The 21,587-nt window shown below is 43.2% G+C and overlaps 1 protein-coding gene across 1 annotated transcript in view; it reads left to right on the forward strand.

Annotated features, from left to right (window-relative positions):
* LOC117366910 (nuclear body protein SP140-like protein) overlaps window positions 1-21,587 on the forward strand; it is a 219,978-nt gene that overhangs the window by 147,223 nt on the left and 51,168 nt on the right. The window contains exon 11 of the mRNA XM_033958923.1: window positions 13,370-13,489. Within this exon, the coding sequence (XP_033814814.1) occupies window positions 13,370-13,489 (120 nt within the window). The remainder of the gene's footprint in view (window positions 1-13,369; window positions 13,490-21,587) is intronic.

Genomic DNA, 21,587 nt, shown 5'->3' on the forward strand with positions numbered 1-21,587 from the left:
AAGATTTACAAAGGGACCTGAACAAACTAGGGGAGTGGGCGACGAGATGGCAGATGAAGTTCAATGTAGAGAAATGTAAGGTCTTGCACATGGGAAACAGAAACCCGAGGTACAGCTACACGATGGGAGGGCTGTTATTGAGTGAGAACACCCAAGAAAGGGACTTGGGGGTATTAGTGGACAAGACAATGAAGCTGTCGGCACAGTGCACAGAGGCCGCTAAGAAAGCAAAAAGAATGCTAGGTATAATCAAGAAGGGTATTACAACCAGAAAGAAAGAAGTTATCCAGCTGTTGTATCGGGTGATTGTGTGCCCGCAACTGGAGTACTGCGTCCAATATTGGTAGCCATACCTAAAGAAGGATATGGCGATACTCGAGAGGGTTCAGAAGAGAGGGACACGTTTGATAAAAGGTATGGAAAACCTTTCATATGCTGAAAGACTGGAGAAACTGGGGCTCTTTTCCCTGGAGAAGCGGAGACTTAGAGGGGATATGATTGAGACTTATAAGATCATGAAGGGCATAGAGAAAGAGGAACGGGACAGATTCTTCAGACTTTCAAAAACTACAAGAACGAGAGGGCATTCGGAAAAATTGAGAGGGGACAGATTCAGAACTAATGCTAGGAAGTTCTTCACCCAATGGGTGGTGGACACCTGGAATGCGCTTCCAGAGAGTGTGATAGGACAGGGTACGGTATTGGAGTTCAAAAAGGGATTGGACAACTTTCTGAAGGAAAGGGGGATAGAAGGGTATAGATAGAGGGTTATGTAACAGGTCTGGACCTGATGGGCCACCGTGTGAGTAGACTGCTGGGCATGATGGACCTCTGGTCTGACCCAGCAGAGGCACTGCTTATGTTCTTAAGTTCTTTTGTTCCTGCAAAACAGGTGTCACGTGATCATATATTTTAGTATCATAGAGCAATCTTATAACTATACAGTATTTAGAATCAGCTGTAAATATTTTATCTGATAAAGTGGATATACTACAAGCAAAGAATTACAATAATCATTTAGTTAAGTATGAAGAATTGTAATGGCTCTGGTATTCAAAACTCACTTTAAGGATCAAATTTTCTTTGGAAAAAGAAATTAACTTTAGGGGTCCTTTTACCAAATTGCAATAAAAAGTGGCTTTAGAGCACCCTTCCACAGCAGTAAAATAGCTACTCTTCCTATTTTTCGTATAAATGGTCATGGACCAATGTTTCACTACTTATTATTATCACAGCTCTTATAAATAAATACAAATAAATATAATTATAATATTAATAGTGAGGTGTTCAGACCAATACCCGTGAATTCTGTGGTCTCACCGAACTGGGGTACTTTGGGACCATCATAACACTTCTCTTGTCCCTTTGCCAGCCTCCTTCATTTATATATCTCAATGAGTCTTATTGTGTATACTTGTAAATAATCAAAATACACTTATCTTGATGACTACTTCAATAGGCTTGGCCTCATTTTCCTTAATTTCCAGCTGCGTGCTCTTTTCGAAGGTTACCCAGCAGAAGTAAGCCGAGTAGGGACCCCTCCTGACGAAGGACCCGAAACTCGAGTCGGGGGGCCGGGCTTAAGTTCAATTTTAACAAGCACGGATGATGATAGCAAGCACTATTAGCACAAGCACTTTAAGAATTAAGTACTTTAATCTCACCGCAGCTGGAAATTAAGGAAAATGAGGCCAAGCCTATTGAAGTAGTCATCAAGATAAGTGTATTTTGATTATTTACAAGTATACACAATAAGACTCATTGAGATATATAAATGAAGGAGGCTGGCAAAGGGACAAGAGAAGTGTTATGATGGTCCCAAAGTACCCCAGTTCGATGAGACCACAGAATTCACGGGTATTGGTCTGAACACCTCACTATTAATATTATAATTATATTTATTTGTATTTATTTATAAGAGCTGTGATAATAATAAGTAGTGATACAATAATCATCACAGAATAATATTGTATATCTCCCCAGTAGTTGGTAAATCATGGACCAATGTTGCCATTAGTGTGTGAGCCCTTAAAACCACTAATTTTGTAGGCGGTAAGGGCTCATGCCCATATCACACACTAAGCGTTTGAAAATGCAATAGCACTCCATACAATTAATGAATAAAATCTCCAGCTGATAGAAAACACTGCAGCAAAACTCATATACTACAAATCAAGATTTGACCATGTCACACCACTGCTTATAGAACTACACTGGTTACCAATAGAAAACAAAATAGAATGCAAACAGTGCTGTGTAGCATTTAAAATAGTATATGCAGGGCAGGATTAATTCTTCGAGGGCCCCTAGGCACACAAGTACACTGGGCCGCCTTGGCCCTGCCATGCCCTTCGCCCCCCCCCCCCCCCCGTCCCCCATTCATTTACCTGTTTTCTTATTCACTTCTTTATTTCCACTTGTATTTCTCTTTTTTTTTTTATTTTAAAATTCAAAACAAACAACAAAGATTACCATACCAGTGCCAGTGTAGTTTTAGTTTAATGCAAGCCCCAAACATCTCTGAACAAATCCTCCTTTCCTTCCCTTCCCACCTACTTGCCCAGGACTTTAACTCTGAACCCTTTCCATACATATATAAAAGTGTTCACATGCATTATACAGCAGTAATACTATCCTAAACATAAGTCTATTTTAATAACCAAGTTTGCAACTCCTCTCAACTGCATCACTCTATGTCATCCAACTTTAACCCATATGTATAAACAACCAAATCTGTAACTCCTCTGGTATGTTCCACTCCATGCATGTTAATTTGTAACAAAACAACAAGGCAAGCGGTCCACCAAAGAATCCAACATGGAAGAAAAGAACATTGGCAGACAATAAGGAGATTCAAATCAGGTTTATTTAAGGTGCTACCCAAAAGATCTCAGGAAGGACTTACAAAACTCCTTGATTCTAACAAATTATGTCCTATTGGAAACTATCAGAGGGACCTACCTAGACACTACAAGGTCTACCCACTCCACTCATACATAGACCCATTCACTCACTCAAACACTAACTCAACACACAGAAAACCAGAAAAGAAAAAAAGTGGAGAAAAAGCCTCAGTTTGTCTTCATATGGCAAAAAACTCCACTTGTAAATCACAAACAAGTAAGGTCCAAAATGTATTAATCCAATCAGCAGTGAGAAACATAATAGTAGCCCTCGTAGGAACCACCCCAAAAGAACTTAAGCACGCCAAATTACAAAACTTCAAATAGTGTAAGTAAAGATCTTATAGTGTCTAGGTAGGTCCCTCCGATAGTTTCCAATAGGACATAATTTATTTAAGGTGCTCCCAGGAACCATGCCTCATGCATTTCGCAAAACAAGGCTGGTCAATGCTAACAGAAAACCATGTCTTTTAGACACACAGGACACAGAGCCACTCTCACCCAGTATGGAATAAGTAATCACCTCCCCCCACACACACTTTTTTTTTTTTTTACAAAAGCACAGAAGAGGTTTTTAGTGCTGGCTGGTGGGCTGAATGTTCTGCGTTGTTCTGACAATCACAAGAATTCTATGACCCAGTGGCGTACCAAGGGTATGTGGCACTCGGGGCCCATCATTTCCCCCCCCCCCTCCATGTAAAAATATATTTTTTGTAATAACTATGAAACGGAATAAATGGTCAGAATAGAAACAGGCAGTGAAAATTTTCTTTTATTGAACCTCATATATGTAACCATTATTCCAAACATAACATAACAAACATAACATAAATTATGTCTGAATTGTCATGACATCAGAAGTACATATGAAGTAGTTGCAGGTGATGCTTGGGTCAGTTTTGATTGTGTTAGTTCGGTTTTATGTGTTTTTTGAATAGAAGGGTTTTTATTTCATTTTTTGAAGGTTTTGTAGTCTGTGGTCGAGGTCAATAGGTTGTAGAGTTGGGGGTCGAGTGTTGCAGCTCGAATGGCTAGGAGGTTGTCAAACAGTTTTTCTTCTTTTGACGTTTTTGGTTGGAGGGTACGTGAGTTCTCATGTCTGGTTGAGGTGGATTGAATTATTTAGCTGAAGAAATTAGTTACCCCCCCCCCATTCCACAAACATTAATTTTCTTCCATTTTTGTTCCCATTATAAAAAAACACTGATAAGTTCCCAGAAAAAAAAATACATTAAAATAAGAAGTGAAAACAAAGGCCCCTACAGATGAGAATATAACATAAGAATAGCCTAACTGTGTCAGACCAATGGTCCATCATGCCCAGTAGTTCATTCTCATGGTAACTAATCCAGGTTACTAGTACCTGGTCAAAACCCAAAGAGTAGCAACATTTCATGCCACCGATCCAGGGCAAGCAGACACTTCCCCCATGTCTTAATAACAGACTATGGACTTTTCCTCCAGGAATTTGTCCAAACCTTTCTTAAAACCAGCAAGGCTATCTGCTTTTACCATAACTTCTGGCCACTTCATTTTTAAGCTTAGATCTTTCCTTCCAAACAGAGACCTTGCTAGATGTCAAATATAGCACAAGGTAACTTCACACGGACTTAGCTGTGCAGGAAATGTGAATCTCCTCATATACCCACCATATAGCACTAAAATGTGCAAAGATCTGGTTTTTTTCTTTCGATCACTACATAGCGCAATGCCACACAAGCAGCGCTGTTACAAAAGGTCAATGCTAAGGTTAACAAAGTTTCCTTCCTTGGACCACAAGGAGATACTGACAAACCACTGGAAGAGATCCCAAAACAACTACCCAGGCACAATACCCAAAGACCCACTCAGTGTGTGAACCAGTTGAGTGGAGTGGACTAACTGCGGGGTGGAAATGGGCCCGGAGTTTGCTCAGCAAAATTTCCCAGACCACCTCTTCCTTTCAACACATTGACATGCTGGCATCAGCACCACCGTTAGGAACACCTCACCGAGTAGGCCAGCAATGTTTATAAACTTTATAAAACACATTATTATATTTTCTTATAAAGCACATATTTTAACTGAACTCTCTGACATCCTCAGCCTTGCCATTCACAAAAATAGAAGGAAGAAAAGTTCCCGTTTCCTGCTGTCTCATGTCCCAGGCCCATACAATATTTTTCTTCTGCAGACCCTTCAAAAGCCTGACTAAATCCTTGTTTCACTTGCATTATAAAGTACTGAGGATGCCATCTCTCCCCAATCCCAGGTCCTAAAGTCTAAGACAGTAGTGCAAACTAGTGCTGCCCAATTCAGGAAAAAAAATTTGATTCGATTCAGCCTATTGAATTGGTTTTTCAATTCGATTTTCCTGCCCATTTGGGTGTTGTTGTTTTTTAAACATCCTGGTGGGTTTATTTTATAGCTTTTTCACCCCCTCTGCCCCCTTTGGCTTCTCCTAACCACACTGGCGCTGTGGTGTAAATAAAATAAAGAAACAAAAAGGGACTTTTCCTCTCTCTGTTAAATCCTAGCTCACGTTTGCGGTCTAATACTAGCTCTGGCATTTCAAATCTGACATATTGTAATCACAAAACAGAAAATAAAATTAGTTTTTCTACCTTTTGTTGTCTGGTTATTTTTCAAATCTTGTTGATCCAAGGCTCTGGTTGTCTTCTGATAACTTGCTTGCCAGGGTCTCCTTCTTCCTTCTTTCTGCATGCTAACCATCCATCAGCCATCTCTGTCCTCTCCGTTTCCCTTCCCTCCCCAGGAGGTCTGGCATCTTCCTTTTTTTGTTTCCCTCCACAGATCCATCATTTCTTAACTACCTTTTCATCCTGCATCTCTCCCTCCTTCCCCACCACCCCAGGGTCCACCATCTCTCCCTTTCTTTTCCCAACTACCCTCCTATCCAGTATCTCTATCCCCCCCTCCACACCATCCCTTGTGTCCAACTTCTCTCCCTTTCTGTTCCTTCCCTCCCTAAAACCCATGGTCCATCATCTCTCTCCCTCTCCTCTATTTTCAGACCCATTATTTCTTCCCACCCAAAGTCCGGCATATGCGCATCCCTTTGAACCCCCCTCCCCTGAAAGCCAGTCCCCCTCTTAAAGGTCTGCATCCACCCCTGAAAACCTCTCCCCCCTTTGAAGGCCTGCACCCCTTGAAGGCCTGTCCCCCCCCTTGAAGGCCTGCCTGCCTGTCCCCCCCTTGAAGGCCTATCCTCCCCTTGAAGGCCTGCCTGCCTGTCCCCCCCCCACCTTGAAGGCCTATCTCCCCATTGAAGTCCTGCCTGCCTGTCCCCCTTGAAGGCCTGTCCCCATCCCTTGAAGGCCTGCTTGCCTGTCCCCCCCTTGAAGACCTGCCTGCCTGTTCCCCACTTGAAGGCCTATCCCCCCCTTGAAGGCCTGCCTGCCCGTCCCACCCCAAAGGACCGCTCAGCCCCCAACCCTGAAGGACTGCTCATCCCCCTGGCCTCCCAGCACCACCTACGTAGAGAAGCAGCCCACAGCAAGATTGCGATGCCAGCGATCCCTACGCTGCTTCCTCCACCACGGTCCCGCCCCTCCTCTGATGTCAGAGGAGGGGCAGGACCGTGGCGGAGGAAGCAGCGCCAAAGCAGCGTAGGGATCGCTGGCATCGCGATCCCGCAGCAGGCTGCTTCTCCACTGCAAATGGTGCGGGGGAGGGGGGGCGGGGGAGAATCCGGACATCGGGGGGGGGGGAACCGGACGCCAACGGCTTCAAGGCCGGGAGCACCTCCTCAGGGCTTGTTCCCGGGGTGGACCGCCCTCGCGGTCTCCACTTGGTACGCCACTGCTATGACCATCAGAGCAGTGCAGAGCATTCAGCATGCTGGCTTGTGTTACAAACCAAAGGAACTGTACAATTTAGGGGGTGAAGAATAATGGTGCATATCCCCCAATACTGAACAAAATATAAAGATAGTAGATGTAAATTTGAAAAAAAGAAAAATAACAAATCAGCAACTAAAAATGAAACAAAAAATGGAAAATAAGATAATACCATTTTATTGGACTAATACATTTTTTAATTAGCTTTCAGAGGTCAAACCCTCTCTCCTTAGGTCAGTAAAGTATACTACTGTTACAGTATCCTGTCCTGACCTGAGAAAGGAGAATTTGGTCTCTGAAAGTTAGACAAAAATGTATTAAAATTAATCCAATAAAATGATCATTGTATTTGCATTTTCTATTTCTAAACATTTATCAACACAGCTATAATACCACTTTATCCTAAAGCAAAAAAAAAAAGAATTTTTTTCTACCTTTGTCATGTGGTTTCTGCTTTCCTCATCTTCTTGTCATTCTCTTTCTTCCATCCACTGTTTGCCCCTTCCAGAAACTGTCTGTCTCCTCCTGCCATCGCTCCTCTTGACCCCCTCCCTTTGGTCTGGCATCCATCATCTTCCCTCTGTTCCCTAAAGGTCGACATCTCTCTCCTTTCATATCTCTTTCCCTCCCCCTGTGGTTTTTAGCATCTCTCTATTCTCATTTCCTCCACTCAGATCTGATATCTCTGTCTCTTTCCCTGTTCTCTGGCATCTCTCTCTCCTCTCTCTTCCCTTTCCTTTTCTTCTCTGGTCTTCCTTCTTTATTTTCTGCCTCTGTCTAAATTAAATTCTTTCTTATTATGCAGTCCTCAGTTTCCCTCTTTCCACTGTGTCTACCCACTCATGCCATCCCTTTCCTTCACTCCTCCACTATCTCACTAACTCTATCTTTCCCCCCCATCCAGCATATGCCCTTTTTCTTTATCCCTCCTTCCATCCAGTATGTGTTCTCTTTCTCCACTTCCATTCAGCATTTGCTCTCCCTTCTCCCCACTTCCATCATCTGCCCCTTCTCTCCATCTCTCCATCCACCACAGGCCCATATCTCTCCCTTCCTCTCACCTTTCTTTCCAATTTTGGCAATGCCCCCCCAAGATGATACTCAAGATTGGCAAAGGCCCCCCCCCCGTGATGACACTCAAGATTGGCAACGCCCCCCCCCGTGATGACACTCAAGATTGGCAACGCCCCCCCCATGATGACACTCAAGATCGGCAACGGACCCCTCCACGATGACACTCAAGATCGGCAATGGCCCCCCCCCTGCAATGACACTCAAGATTGGCAACAGGCCCCACACTCAGTCCAAAGCTTCCCTCTGACTCAAACTGCCTGGGCAGAAACAGGAAGCTGTGTCAGAGGGGAAGCTTTGGGCTGAGCACTGCATTGTCGATATGAAGTGCTGTTGATGCTGGGGGGAGAAGGAGGCCCATTGCCAATCTTGAGTTGCGGGGAGGGGGGGGGGAGTCCCGATGCCGATATTTGCTGTTTGGAAAAAAAAAGGGGGCTTTCTCTTTGCCCTCCTTGAGCGGGTCCCCTAACAATTTCAGGACCTAGGCACATGCCTACTGGTCCTATCCTTTAATCCGGCCCTGAGTATATGGTAATGTCCCTAATAGCTTACCCAGATTTGCGAGGGGCCGCTGAAAAGTTCTCAGCCCAACCAACAAGAGAATGATGTGGAGCCATGAAACTTACAAGTTATTTCACACGTTTCTTGACACTTTTTGTTTCATTTGCAAAACTAAAAATATGGATTTTTAAAGAAATCTCCACCAGAGGTCCAAAGAGTTTCAGACTAATAACACAACTCATCCAAAACAAAGACAATGCTAATGGTCAACTGCTATTTATGATATATTATCTCAGACTGTATGCATAATTTGATAACAATTTGATAACTTTGTTTAGCATGTAAAATTCCTTTTAACATATTTAACTATTTAACTCTGTACAAAATTCTAATTAACAATATGTTGCCTGTAACCCACCTAGAACTCTAATTAGTGAGGATTTGGTGAGATATAAGATTGCACATATCATAACACTAACTGATTAGTCAAAAATGCCCACTCTGCCTCCAGATATGCTTGTTTTTGAAAAAAAAAATTTTTAGTGTGTGATTTATGTGCGAACATTGCAAAATTAGCATGGGATGCCTCAACGCATCCCACAGTAAGCCCTTTTCAGCTATGGTAAGCAGCACTAGTGCTTACCACAGCTTAGTAAAATGACCTCATAGAAATATAAGATCTAAATGAGAGTTTCAAATCTCATGTCACTCCCAAAGAAGTGATAGCATCCTTAATGGAAATCAGATTATGTTGAAGCTGTGGCACAAAATTAATTTGAGTTCATTAAACATTTTAATGATTTTTTTCCCCAATTTATGCTCTGAGTTAATCTGGAAAGCAGAGTCCCAAGTATAAGATAACTAAGGGGGAAATTTTATGCATTGGTACCACAGTCTAGACACATTGGCACAGTCTAGGCACAGTCTAGACACATTTTATGCATTGGTACCCCATGTTTAGGCACATCCTCTTACCCAATATCTACGGTAAGTGTAAATTGTCCTATCTAGGTACATGGTACACCAAGTGAAATGTGTAATTTCTATTCTATAAACTACACACACACTTAACTTGAAGACATGTCCATTGCTTGCCCATGCTCTGTCTGCGGTTCCCTTGTCTCTTGCAGTTAGATGCTATGGCACTTAGGTACTAGCTAGAAGGATGCTAGGGTGCATAAGGAGTGGTAGGGCCAGTAGAAAAAATGAGGTATTGATGCCACTGTGTAAGACTCTGGTGAGACCTAATTTAGAATATTGTGTACAATTCTGGAGTCCGCACATTCAAAAAGCTATAAACAGGATGGAGTCGGTCCAGAGAAGGCTACTAAAATGGTCGTGGTCTTCATCTTAAGGCGTATGGCAACAGACTTACAATATAGTAACATAGTAAATGGCAGATAAAACCTGAATGGTCCATCCAGTCTGCCCATTAGTTATACCTATTAAAAATACATGATTAAATTAACTTGTCTCTTCTTTGATATTTCTGGGTCATAGACTGTAAAATCCACCTGGTATTGTCCTAGGTTCCAAATGCTGAAGTTGCTATCCAAGCTCACTCCAACCTATCCAACCATCCTGTTTGCAGGATATCAACCATAAAGTCTGGCTAGAAACATCCTCATTTTCCTAGTTAGTGCAGTTCCCATTGATGCCCTCCCCAGCCCATCCTACACCAAATCACCACATATGGGACACAGACCGTGTAAGTCTGTCCAGTACCGGCCTTAGCTCTTTAATTTATATTCTTCATTTTCTAATTAGAGATCCTCTATGTTTAAACCACGCTTTTTTGAATTCCATCACTGTTTTCCTCTCCACTACTTCCAGGCATCTGCCACCCTCTCCGTGAAAAATAATTAAAGAATTAAAGATATCAATATGTACGAGGAGGAAAGGCGGTAGAGGGGAGTTATGATAGAGATATTTAAATACCTACATGGCATAAATGCGCATGAGGTGAGTCTCTTTCATTTGAAAAGAAGCTCCGGAATGAGAGGGCATAGAATAAAGTCAAAAGGTGATAGGCTTAGGAGTAATCTAAGAAAATATTTTTTTACAGAAAGTGTGGTAGATGCGTGGTCATAGTGGCGGTTCAACAGCAGAGATCAAGCATCGATTAATACTTGGGTGTGCAGCCTTGGTGAGCAAGAACGTCTTAATCACCATCAAACAGACTGATCTCTGCCATTGTATTCCTAATCATGACATATGACTGTGACACATGGACAGGCATGAAAGCAGATAGAAGAAAAATCAATGCCTTTGATCTGTGGTGCTGGAGAAGACTTCTTTGAATCCCTTGGACAGCTAGGATCACAAACAAATATGTTCTTGATCATAGAAAACCAGAGCTATGCCTGGAAGGCAAGATTACCAGACAGAAACTGACGTATTTTGGACATGTGATGAAGGTGAATTCACTAGAAAAAGAGGTGCTACTCAGAATAGTCAGTGATAACAGGAAGCAGGAAAGACCAAAGGCCCATTGGCTGGATACCATCAAGAATGATACGGGAATTTTCATCAAGCAATTGAAAGAAGCCATGTAAAACAGGGAAGCATGGCGAGGACTGGCCTACAGGTTATTTAAGGGTCGGACATGACTAAATGGATAGTAGTAGTAGTAGTAGTGGATAAGCAGACTGGATGGGCCATTTGGCTTTAATCTGCCATCATGTTTCTAAGTTTCTAGGAACATAGGTGCCTCTTTATAGAATCTATATAATAAAACCGTAGGCGGCGCATGCGCAGTCTTATCAGCGTGCTTCCATGATCCGTATGTCCGTGGCCGCCAAGACTGCAGCATGCCCCGCGCTTACTACGGCCCCACGCGCAGCTCAGTTCGGCACGGCGGTTTCCCCAGATAGGGGAAGCCGAAAAACTCAATCCCGCCTCATGGTCCTGCCGCCGCTCACGAATTCCCCCCCCCAATCCTCCTGCAACAGCCGCTACCGCTCCTGTTCAAAGCGGCCTGCTGAGGTTCGCGGCCGCTGTAACGAACCTCGCAGGCCGCTCTCCACATGGTAGCACGTTCCCTCTGACGCAATCGCGTCAGAGGGAACATGCTACCGAGTTGGAGAGCGGCCTGCGAGGTTCGTTACAGCGGCCGCAAACCTCAGCAGGCCGCTTTGAACAGGAGCGGTTGCGGGAGGAGGGGGGGGGAGTTTTAACAGGAGGAGTCGCCGAAAAAAACCTTCAGCCGCAGCAGGCCAGCACACGGGAAGAGAAGGGGGAGGGGCCGAACGGAGCAGGGCAGCTCAAGGTAAGAAGGGAATGGGGGGTGGGGGAAAATGTTTCTACTACTCAGCAGGGACCTGGAGGGGAAGGGAAAACCGCTGCTGCTTCTGCAAAGGAAAGTGGTGGTAGGGGAGAGAAGGGAATGGGGGGTGGGTGGGGGAAAATGCTGCTACTACTTCACAGGGATCTGGAGGGGAAGGGAAATATCACAGCTGCTTCTGCAAAATAAAGTGGGGGGGGGAGAGAAGGGAATGGGGGGTGGGGGAAAATGCTGCTACTGCTTCAGCAAGGACCTGGAGGGAAAAAGAAATACCGCTGCTGCTTCTGCAAAGGAAAGTGGGGGGGGGAGAGAAGGGAATGGGGGGGTGGGTGGGGGGAAATGCTGCTACTACTTCACAGGGATCTGGAGGGGAAGGGAAATAGCACTGCTGCTTCTGCAAAGGAAAGTGGGGGGGGGGAGAGAAGGGAATGGGGGTGGGTGGGAGGAAATGCTGCTACTACTTCTCAGAGATCTGGAGGGGAAGGGAAATATCACAGCTGCTTCTGCAAAATAAAGTGGGGGGGAGAGAAGGGAATGGGGGGTGGGGGAAAATGCTGCTACTGCTTCAGCAAGGACCTGGAGGGAAAGAGAAATACGCTGCTGCTTCTGCAAAGGAAAGTGGGGGGGGGGGGAGAGAAGGGAATGGGGGGTGGGTGGGGGGAAATGCTGCTACTACTTCACAGGGATCTGGAGGGGAAGGGAAATAGCACTGATGCTTCTGCAAAGGAAAGTGGGGGGGGGGGGAGACACAGAAAGAAATACAGACAGACAAAGGAGGCTAGGGAGAGAGACAGACAGAAATAAAGACAGACAGGGGACCAGAGAGACACAGAAATAAAGACAGACAGGCAAAGGGTGCCAGGGAGAGAGAGAAAAAAATTGCAGGAGGGAGAAAGACAGAAAGAAAGGAAGAAAGAAACAGGAGCAGGGAGAGAGACATAAAGAAAGAAAGACAGACAGCCATATATTCTAGCACCCGTTAATGTAACGGGCTTAAACACTAGTTATCTTATAACTGAATATCATCAGCATAAAAAATGCGTACTGAGGCATAAACAAAATTGGTGCAAGCACCAAACCTTGTGATACCCAAAATGTGAACAGATAAATAGAGATGATCCATAGATACTTGAAAAGTGTGTCCTGAGAAATAAGAACAAAGCCAAGAAATCATTACCCATAATAATCACTTCTCTCCCTCTCAATGTCTCTTTTTCCCTCTGCCTATATACCTATCCTTTTTACCTCCCTCCCCTCACCCTGATATATATCTATTCTTCTCTTCTCGTCTCATGCCTTTTCTCCTCTCTCCTGTTGATTCTGTTCTTCTTCTACTTTCTTCTCGTCTGAATCCAAACAGCCTTGACAGTAGTCAGGAAACAGTGGTTGCATCTGCATATAGATCTCAGAGTGAATTGAAGGGGGAGTATATTATGTCTAGCAGAGGCAACAGCTCCATGGCTGTTCATGAATGCACCACTGTAACTCTTTTAGTATAGGCTTGAGCCTAAAAAAAAACCCGGGAATTCTGGAGCTCAGGGTCAAAATCTGAGAATTCACAGGTATGGGCATTACTATTTCTCAATTCTGAAACAAATATAAGATATGGCCACTATTATTAAAAGGCAACTTGAAATATTCAAAAATAGGAAAGAGACATGGTAAAAAAAAAGTATATTGCAACAACAAATATTTTGAATTTCTAGGGGAAGGCTTTGTTTTGGTAGCTTGTACTATAATCTTGTTCTTGTTTTATGCTCTGTGATTGGCAGGGAGAGAAGTGGTAACAGGAGAAATCTCACTTGAACTGAGGCAGCTTTTTGCTTCAGAGAAATTCCCAGTCTCTTGTGGTGCTGTCACTGGAGTCCTCTACAAATGTCGCTTTGCAACAGGTCAGATAGCTCAGTTTTCTTAATTCAGACATTGTGGTTCCCATTTGTTTTCTATAAACCTATTTTCCATTACCTATTTTGAATTAAAGTAGTAGGGTGTACATGGAGTTGGGTGTAATAAGGTTATATATTAATGGTAAGATATTACTTTTACAAATACTGTAATTCATTATTTTTCACAGTAACCTACCTAGACTAGTAATTATCACATATTCCTGTTTCCTAATGAAACTAGTGATTACTGTATATTACCTTTAAAAAGTAACTTACTCAATAGTTACTTGTTATTTTTAAAAGTAATATTTTGCCAGTTATATATTACTGGTACTATTATTTTTCTTACCCTATCCTTTCATTTGACAATTGACATTCTTTCCTCTAAATTTAGATTTATTGTCTATTGTTCACTGCTTTATCTCCTCAGGAAAGATGATATATTAAATTATGCTAATCAATAAGCCATGAGAGGTTACTTAGGGCTCCTTTTAACAAGGTGCGGTAGGGGTTTAACGCGCGGAATACCGCGCGTTAAACCGCCTGCCTCGCTAGCCGCTAACGCCTCCATTGACAAGGCGTTAGTATTTTGGCTTGCCGCGGGGGTTAGCGCGTGATGAAATGTCCGACATGCTAACCCCCGTAGCGCACCTTGATAAAAGGAGCCCTTAGTAATGTATTACTTGCCCAACACTGGGTATACATTTGGTTCATTTGGGTCTCTAAATATGTTTTGTGCATGTAAATCACTTGAATGCAGATATACTGATTGATTAATGCATATGCAATCAATTTTGTCATACAAAAAAGTTGTAGTCCACACAAAGTATGCATTTAAAATGAATGTATAGAAATTGAAAAAATTCCATTAGATAAGAACATTTAAGTGAGCTTTATTTTTGGCTATGCACAACTCTAGAAAGGAGCCAGGTTATTTACCTTTAAATGTTACAGATGGGTGATAGTTATTAATGACTAGCTGAAGCCCCGGCGTTGCACGGGTATTTAATTATAGCAATAACACTGTAAATGGATTCAAATAAAGATACTTTATAGTGGTGAATGAAATTATTTTTTTACAGCTTTATAAAAAGTACAATATTCAAATTATAATGTGAAATATTTGACAAAATGAATACAAAACAACAAACACAAAACTTGATTATAAACAACAATTTTAGTTTCACCTCCAGGAGCAAGAACATATAAATTCTTGGGTGAAGAGACCCCCAGAACATATCACCCCAGGTAGTGAGGGATCTGCATACCAAGTTTCGTTCAAATCGGTCAAGCCGTTTTTGATTTACTGTGAGAACGGCAGCTGTTTACATTTTTTCCATTGACATGAATGGGTGAAATCTGATTTTCTGTTTGTAGCTCCGCCCACGTGTGCAGGTGGGCCGCGAGACCCCCAGAACATATCACCCCCAGGTAGTGAGGGATCTGCATACCAAGTTTCGTTCAAATCGGTCAAGCCGTTTTTGATTTACTGTGAGAATGGCAGCTTTTTACTTTTTTTCCATTGACATGAATGGATGAAATCTGATGTTCTGTTTGTAGCTCCGCCCACATGAGCAGGTGGGCCGAGAGACCCCCAGAACATATCACCCCAGGTAGTTGGAATTACTGTGAGAATGGCAGCATTTTACATTTTTTCCATTGACATGAATGGGTGAAATCTGATTTTCTGTTTGTAGTTCCACCCACGTGTGCAGGTGGGCCGCGAGACCCCCAGAACATATCACCCCAGGTAGTGAGGGATCTGCATACCAAGTTTCGTTCAAATCGGTCAAGCCGTTTTTGATTTACTGTGAGAATGGCAGCTTTTTACTTTTTTTCCATTGACATGAATGGGCGAAATCTGATTTTCTGTTTGTAGCTCCGCCCACGTGTGCAGATGGGCTGCGAGATCCCCAGAACATATCACCCCAGGTAGTGAGGGATCTGCATACCAAGGTTTGTTCAAATCGGTCAAGCCGTTTTTGAATTACTGTGAGAATGGCAGCTTTTTACTTTTTTTCCATTGACATGAATGGGTGAAATCTGATGTTCTGTTTGTAGCTCCGCCCACGTGAGCAGGTGGGCCGCGAGACCCCCAGAACATATCACCCCAGGTAGTGAGGGATCTGCATACCAAGTTTCGTTCAAATCAGTCAAGCCGTTTTTTGCGTGAATGCGGCACATACATACTTACACACATACATACCTCCGATTTTATATATATATAGAAGATTGTATTTGTGGCATAGATATCAACTAATTGAAGTGCAGTTAATGGAGTAGATACTGAAAATGAGTTAACCAAGTAAAAGAAACTTCTGCCTGGTTAAATCACGCTGACTGGGTGTGAAGAGGCTGAGCGGTCAGCGCCCATCACTTCTGTGTCTTCTTTCTTCTTCAATATCAGGCTCTGCTAAAACAACACCAGGCTTTGTTAAAATTACACTTCACTCACATACATATGACCAGGCCCCTCCAAACACTTCTCTAGTCGCCACCGGGTCCTCTCTGACCCCTCCCTGGACTTCCAGGTTTTTGGGCAGCTTCTGGTACCATTACCAGTCTCTCTGCTGGTTGCCACCAGCTCTGCCGGCCTCTCTGTCAGTCACTCACCAGTCACCTTCGGCCAATGATCTATTGTTTTTAAAGTACCCTAGTCTCCCATGGACCTCCTGTCATCAGTCTCTCCCTGAGGACTCTCTTAGTTACTCATTCTTCATTCCCTGAGGACTCTCCAAGTCACTCAGTCTCTACTCCCTGAGGACTCTCCTGATTACCCAGGCTCTCCCCATGAGGACACTCCCAGTCGCTCATGTTCCCTGACGACTCTTCCAGTCCTTCAGACATTCTCTGTGAGGACTCGCCCAGTCGCTTACTCTCCCTGAGGGCCTCTTTGTTGTACAAATTCTCCACCAGGCCCTCTGCTGGTCATCAAGCTTGAGCCTTCTCTGCACTCCAAGCTCCATTGGACAGGACAGTCTATCAGACTTACTGAGGGTTACGCTGAAGCCAGCATTCTTCCCTTTAAGGGTCGCATGGGCTCCCAAAGGAGCTCTCTTTTTCCCTAGCTCGCTGCTCAGGAGCTCTTCTTTTCAGCACCCATTTCCAATCAGGGTGAGTGCACAGCTCCCAAGTGCCTTTACAGCTGCTTGTATGCAAATGAGCTATTTTCACTGCTCAGACTGCCCTTTGCTGGCCAGTGACAGATCTTTACCCTGTCATACTGGGCCATACACACATTTTCAACTGCATTCAACTGGATAGTGCCACTGAAAATTTGGGAATGCCACTGTTGGCATTGGTTAGTGCTGAGGAAATCAAGGGGTAGAGTTGGGGCAGTGCTGGGATTCACCCAGTTAGCAGAGATATTCAGTTCACTAATAGGGTAGGTGCTCGTATAAAATTAGGACAGCAAAAAGGTTGTCCTAGCTTTATCTTGGCAGTTATTCAAGTGGAGGAGTGGCCTGGTGGTTAGAGCTGCTGACTTAGCACCCTAAGGTTGTGAGTTCAATCCAAGCATGCTTCATGTGACTCTGGGCAAATTACTTAACACTTAATGACCCAGGAACCATAGCTAGATTGTGAGCCTACTGGGCCACACAAGGAAAATACCTAAGAGTACCTGATTACCATTCAATGTATTGTGAATCTCCTCATGAAAAGACAGTTGATAAATCCATATAAATAAATATTCAATGGCAGTAACCAGATTAGGCCCATCATTGAATGTTCAGGAAAAATTCAGTCCATGGCAATCAACACCTTTAAATTCAGGAACATTTCTTATTCAATGATGTTGCCATGCAGAAGACCTGAGTTTGATTATTAGACTTCTGATCCCCAGATTGGCTGAGCATTTTTAGAGCAGGGATACGCATGTTTAGTCCTTGAGAACTGCAAACCGTGATGGGAACAAAGCGTGATGGACAAAGCCGCGCCAACATTTTAGTTCAATCATTTTTATTGAAAGTTTTTAGCTTATACATAAAAGGAAGGCAACAATGACCAATACATTAATCAGATAATAACATAGGTATACAGTGCGGACATTTGAAAGCAGACAATTGTGAGCAAGACTCCAGCGCACCGCCGTAAAAGTTTATTTTAAAGGGCTCCGACGGGGGGAGGGGGTCTGCCTAATAGTGTTCGTGCTGCTGTTCAAGCTGCCGTTGGGGGGGGGGGGTGTAACCCCTAAAACTAATAAATTATGCCCTATTGGAAATCATAGGAGGGACCTACCTAGACACTACCAGGTCTACCCACTGCACTCATACAAAGACCCACTCATTCACTTAACACACAAAAAAGGGAAAAAAGTGGAGAAAAAGCCTCAGTTCATCTTCATATGGCAAAAAACTTATAAACAACCATTAAGCAAGGTCCAAAATGTATCAGTTCACTCAGCAGTGAGAAACACTATAGTAGCCCTCTTAGGAACCACCTCAAAAAAACTCTAGCATGCCAAATTACAAAACTTCTAAAAATGTGAGTAAAGCAAGCAGCACATATATGAATCTCAAACACAGTCAATGGTAAGCAGGAAAAAAACAAACAAACACTTAGCTGCAGATGGTGTCCAGGCTGTCTTCCATGCATCCAAAAAGTGCAAGCCTGCCTGGCCCCACAGCCACTCTTTCCCAACGGGGAAACCTCCGTTTCCCTGAGCTGCGTCAGGGGAATGATTCCAACCTACTCCACCAGCAACTGTAGAGGCTCTCCAAGTGCTCCAACTGCTCACATCCACACACATAAAAGCTGAGGCATGGGTTCTCCAGCAACCAGTGTCTTCAAAATGGAGTACAGACTCCTCCCCCTTCCAGTCAGACCAATCCTTAGCCAGCTTTAACCAAAGAATGCCACCCACTCAATTCAGGCATTCAGCCCAGCTGGGTGGACAGTTTGTAGATCCATCTTTGTTCCCTCTGACGTAGCTGACGTCTCCAGTCACCACATCTCACAGAGCCGGGGAGATAATCAATCACCACACACCACAGTGAACTAAAAGCATGTTGGGCTTCAAGGCAGTGCACCACCAGGGGTTCTTCCATTCTCTTAGTATGTATACATGACTTGTGCTCCAGTAATCTGACCCTCAATTTCCATGAGGTCTGTCCCACATATAACAAAGGACAGGGGCATATGATGATGTCAGTAACCCCCTCTGTAATGCAGGAAGTGTTGCTCTTCAGTCTAAACCTTTGTCCTGAAATTGGATGCACAAATTCAGTGATATTTAACATCAGAGAGCACACAGAGCATCCACCACAACTGTGGTGTCCCCGTTCACCATTCTGAACACCCTCCTTGTCCACTGCAGGTATCATATTAGGGCTCAAGATGTCACATAAATTCCTGTTCCTTCCATAAACAAAAAGGATCCTAGTATCCTGAAAACAGGGGTGAACCCGCAGGAGCCCAACATGTGTTTGCATGACCCATTTCACCCGAGAGGACATCTGATTAAACTTAGAAACAAAAGGGATCACATCCCCTTGAGGTTGTTCCCTCCGATACTCCAATAGGGCTTCCCTGTGATTGTACAGAGCCCGTCTAGCTGCTCTAGACACAATAGTTTCTGGATATCCTCTCTGATGAAACTTCTCCATCAATGTTACTGACTGATGTCTATATTCGGCATAGGAGCTACAAATCTGTCGATAGCGGAGAAACTGGGCAAAAGGTATACTGGTCTTAGACGGGCACGGGTGCATGCTGCTAAATGCTAGAAGGGAATTGCAATCCGTATCCTTCACAAAGATAGTGGTGTTAAAATGTCCATCCAGGATCTCCAATCTCACATCTAGAAATGAGATTTGTGTCCGATAATATGTCATCTCAAAACGCAAAGCAGTATGACATGAGTTCACATATTCTCTAAATTTGAACAATTCCTCCAGGGACCCCTTCCACAGACAAAAAATGTCATCTATGAAGTGGGCCCACCCCAAAATCTGTCTGAAAAAAACAAGAGGGGTATATGAATTGTTCTTCAATGTCCCATAAATACATTCGCAACCGTCAGGGCGAAGGTCGCCCCCATAGCCACCCCAGACAGTTACATGAAGAATTGATTTTCAAACAAAAAATAATTCTTCTTCATAGCTAAAGCACACAACTCAATCAAAAAATCTGGTGGAATCAACCAAGGGCGTGGGAGATGGAATAATGCTTGATGTAATAGCTCAAGAGCCTCATCCTGAGGGATTGAAGTATACAGGGCAGTGACATCAAACGTCACCCAAAAGGTGATCTCTGATGCCCTACAGTACCACTCCTCCAATAATTTCAAAAAATGGGTGGTATCCTTTAAAAGAGATCTCACATTCGACAAGCAAAGCTGCAAATGGATGTCAACATACTTGCATACTCTCTCAAGCATAGAATCCCTCCCTGAAACGATAGTCCTACCAGGGGGAGTTTTTTGCCATATGAAGATGAACTGAGGCTTTTTCTCCACTTTTTTTCTTGTTTTTTGTGTGTTAAGTGAATGAGTGGGTCTTTGTATGAGTGCAGTGGGTAGACCTGGTAGTGTCTAGGTAGGTCCTTCCTATGGTTTCCAATAGGGCATAATTTATTAGTTTTAGGAGTTTTGTATGTCCTTCCTGAAATTTTTTTGGGGGTATAACCCCCACATTATACAGAAAACTTAACTTTTCCCCTAAAAAATAGGGGAAAAGTTGTTTCCTCTATAATGGGGGGTTACAACCCCCCAAAACCATCCCCAACGGCAGCGCAAACACTATTAAGTAAACTGTAGGGGTTCCCCACTCACATCCCCCATCGGAGCTCTTTAAAATATACTTTTACGGCGGCACGCTTGAGTCTTGCGCTCAATTATCTGTTCTCAAATGTTGGCGTGGCTTTGTCCCGTGCGCTTATGACTGTAAACCCTGCAAACTGGTCATGTTTTCAGGATATCCCTAATAAATATGCATGGGATAGATTTGCATACATAAGAGATAATATACATGCAGATCTGTAATTTGGGGATATCCTTAAAATTTGATCTGATTGTGGCCCTTAAAGACTGAACTTGTGCAGCCTGGCTTTAGAGAAAGGAGGGTCTATCATTGCTCAGAGATAATACTCATCATCCAAACAGAGTATACATATCATGATACAGAAGAAGCTGGTCTATGTCCCCTGGCCAAAGTCCATCACTGTGATGACTGGACTAGATGAGTGGGAAATATAAAATGGGAGATAACTTTGGATAGTTGCTAGTGAAAGCTCATGGCATAATAGCCCACTAGAGGCTGGATCTGATTGGGCTGGAACTCCAAGTAAGTAGGAGGTTTCCCACAAAAATATTCCCCCATGGTGAAATCCTCCATTGCTACTGGTAGTGTATCCAGAAGGTGTTGTTCTTACAATAGCAATCATTTCCCCTTGTGACCCTGCTTCTGCTTCTCTTTGAAAACTGAGACAACTCTGATAAGATAGATCAATCACCTTATGGATGTGTATCCTTATGTTAGAGAATCAAAGCCATATAAGCAGAATTGAATTTAAGTATCAACAGTTCTAATGGTGCATCCCTAAAGATCTCTGGAGAGGTGAAGTATTTGGGAGTCATTGTGGATTCCTGCCTGATGTTTAGAAGTCATGTGTTAGGAATGATCAGGAAGATATTTTTCAAATTAAGGTTGATGAGTTTCCTTAGATCATACCTCTCAGGTAGTATGTTTAAGACGATTTTGCAAATGGTTGTCTTGTCCTGCTTTGACTATTGTAACCTCGTTCTTTTAGGAATACCAGCCTCGACCTTATGTGCTCTGCAAGTTGCACAGAATTTGGTTGTTAGAATGCTTTTTAAACTGAGAAGGTGTGAACATGTATATTAAATTGTATTGGCTGAAATTAGAATACCAGATATGTTACAAACTGCTGGTAATGGTATACTTGTGTATACACGGCGGATAGTTTTCTGCCATATGTTCTACTCCAGAAACTGCGTTCTGTGGAAAATGCTAACTTATTTATTCCATCTTCTAAACAAGTGTGGTTGAAAATGTCTAGGGTGAGCATGTTCTCCTGCATAGGACCATGGGCATGGAATGAGATCTCTAAATATATACATGAGCAGAGAAATTTATATAATTTT

Source organism: Geotrypetes seraphini, chromosome 9 (assembly GCF_902459505.1).
Source record: "Geotrypetes seraphini chromosome 9, aGeoSer1.1, whole genome shotgun sequence".
Classification (NCBI taxonomy): Eukaryota; Metazoa; Chordata; class Amphibia; order Gymnophiona; family Dermophiidae; genus Geotrypetes; species Geotrypetes seraphini.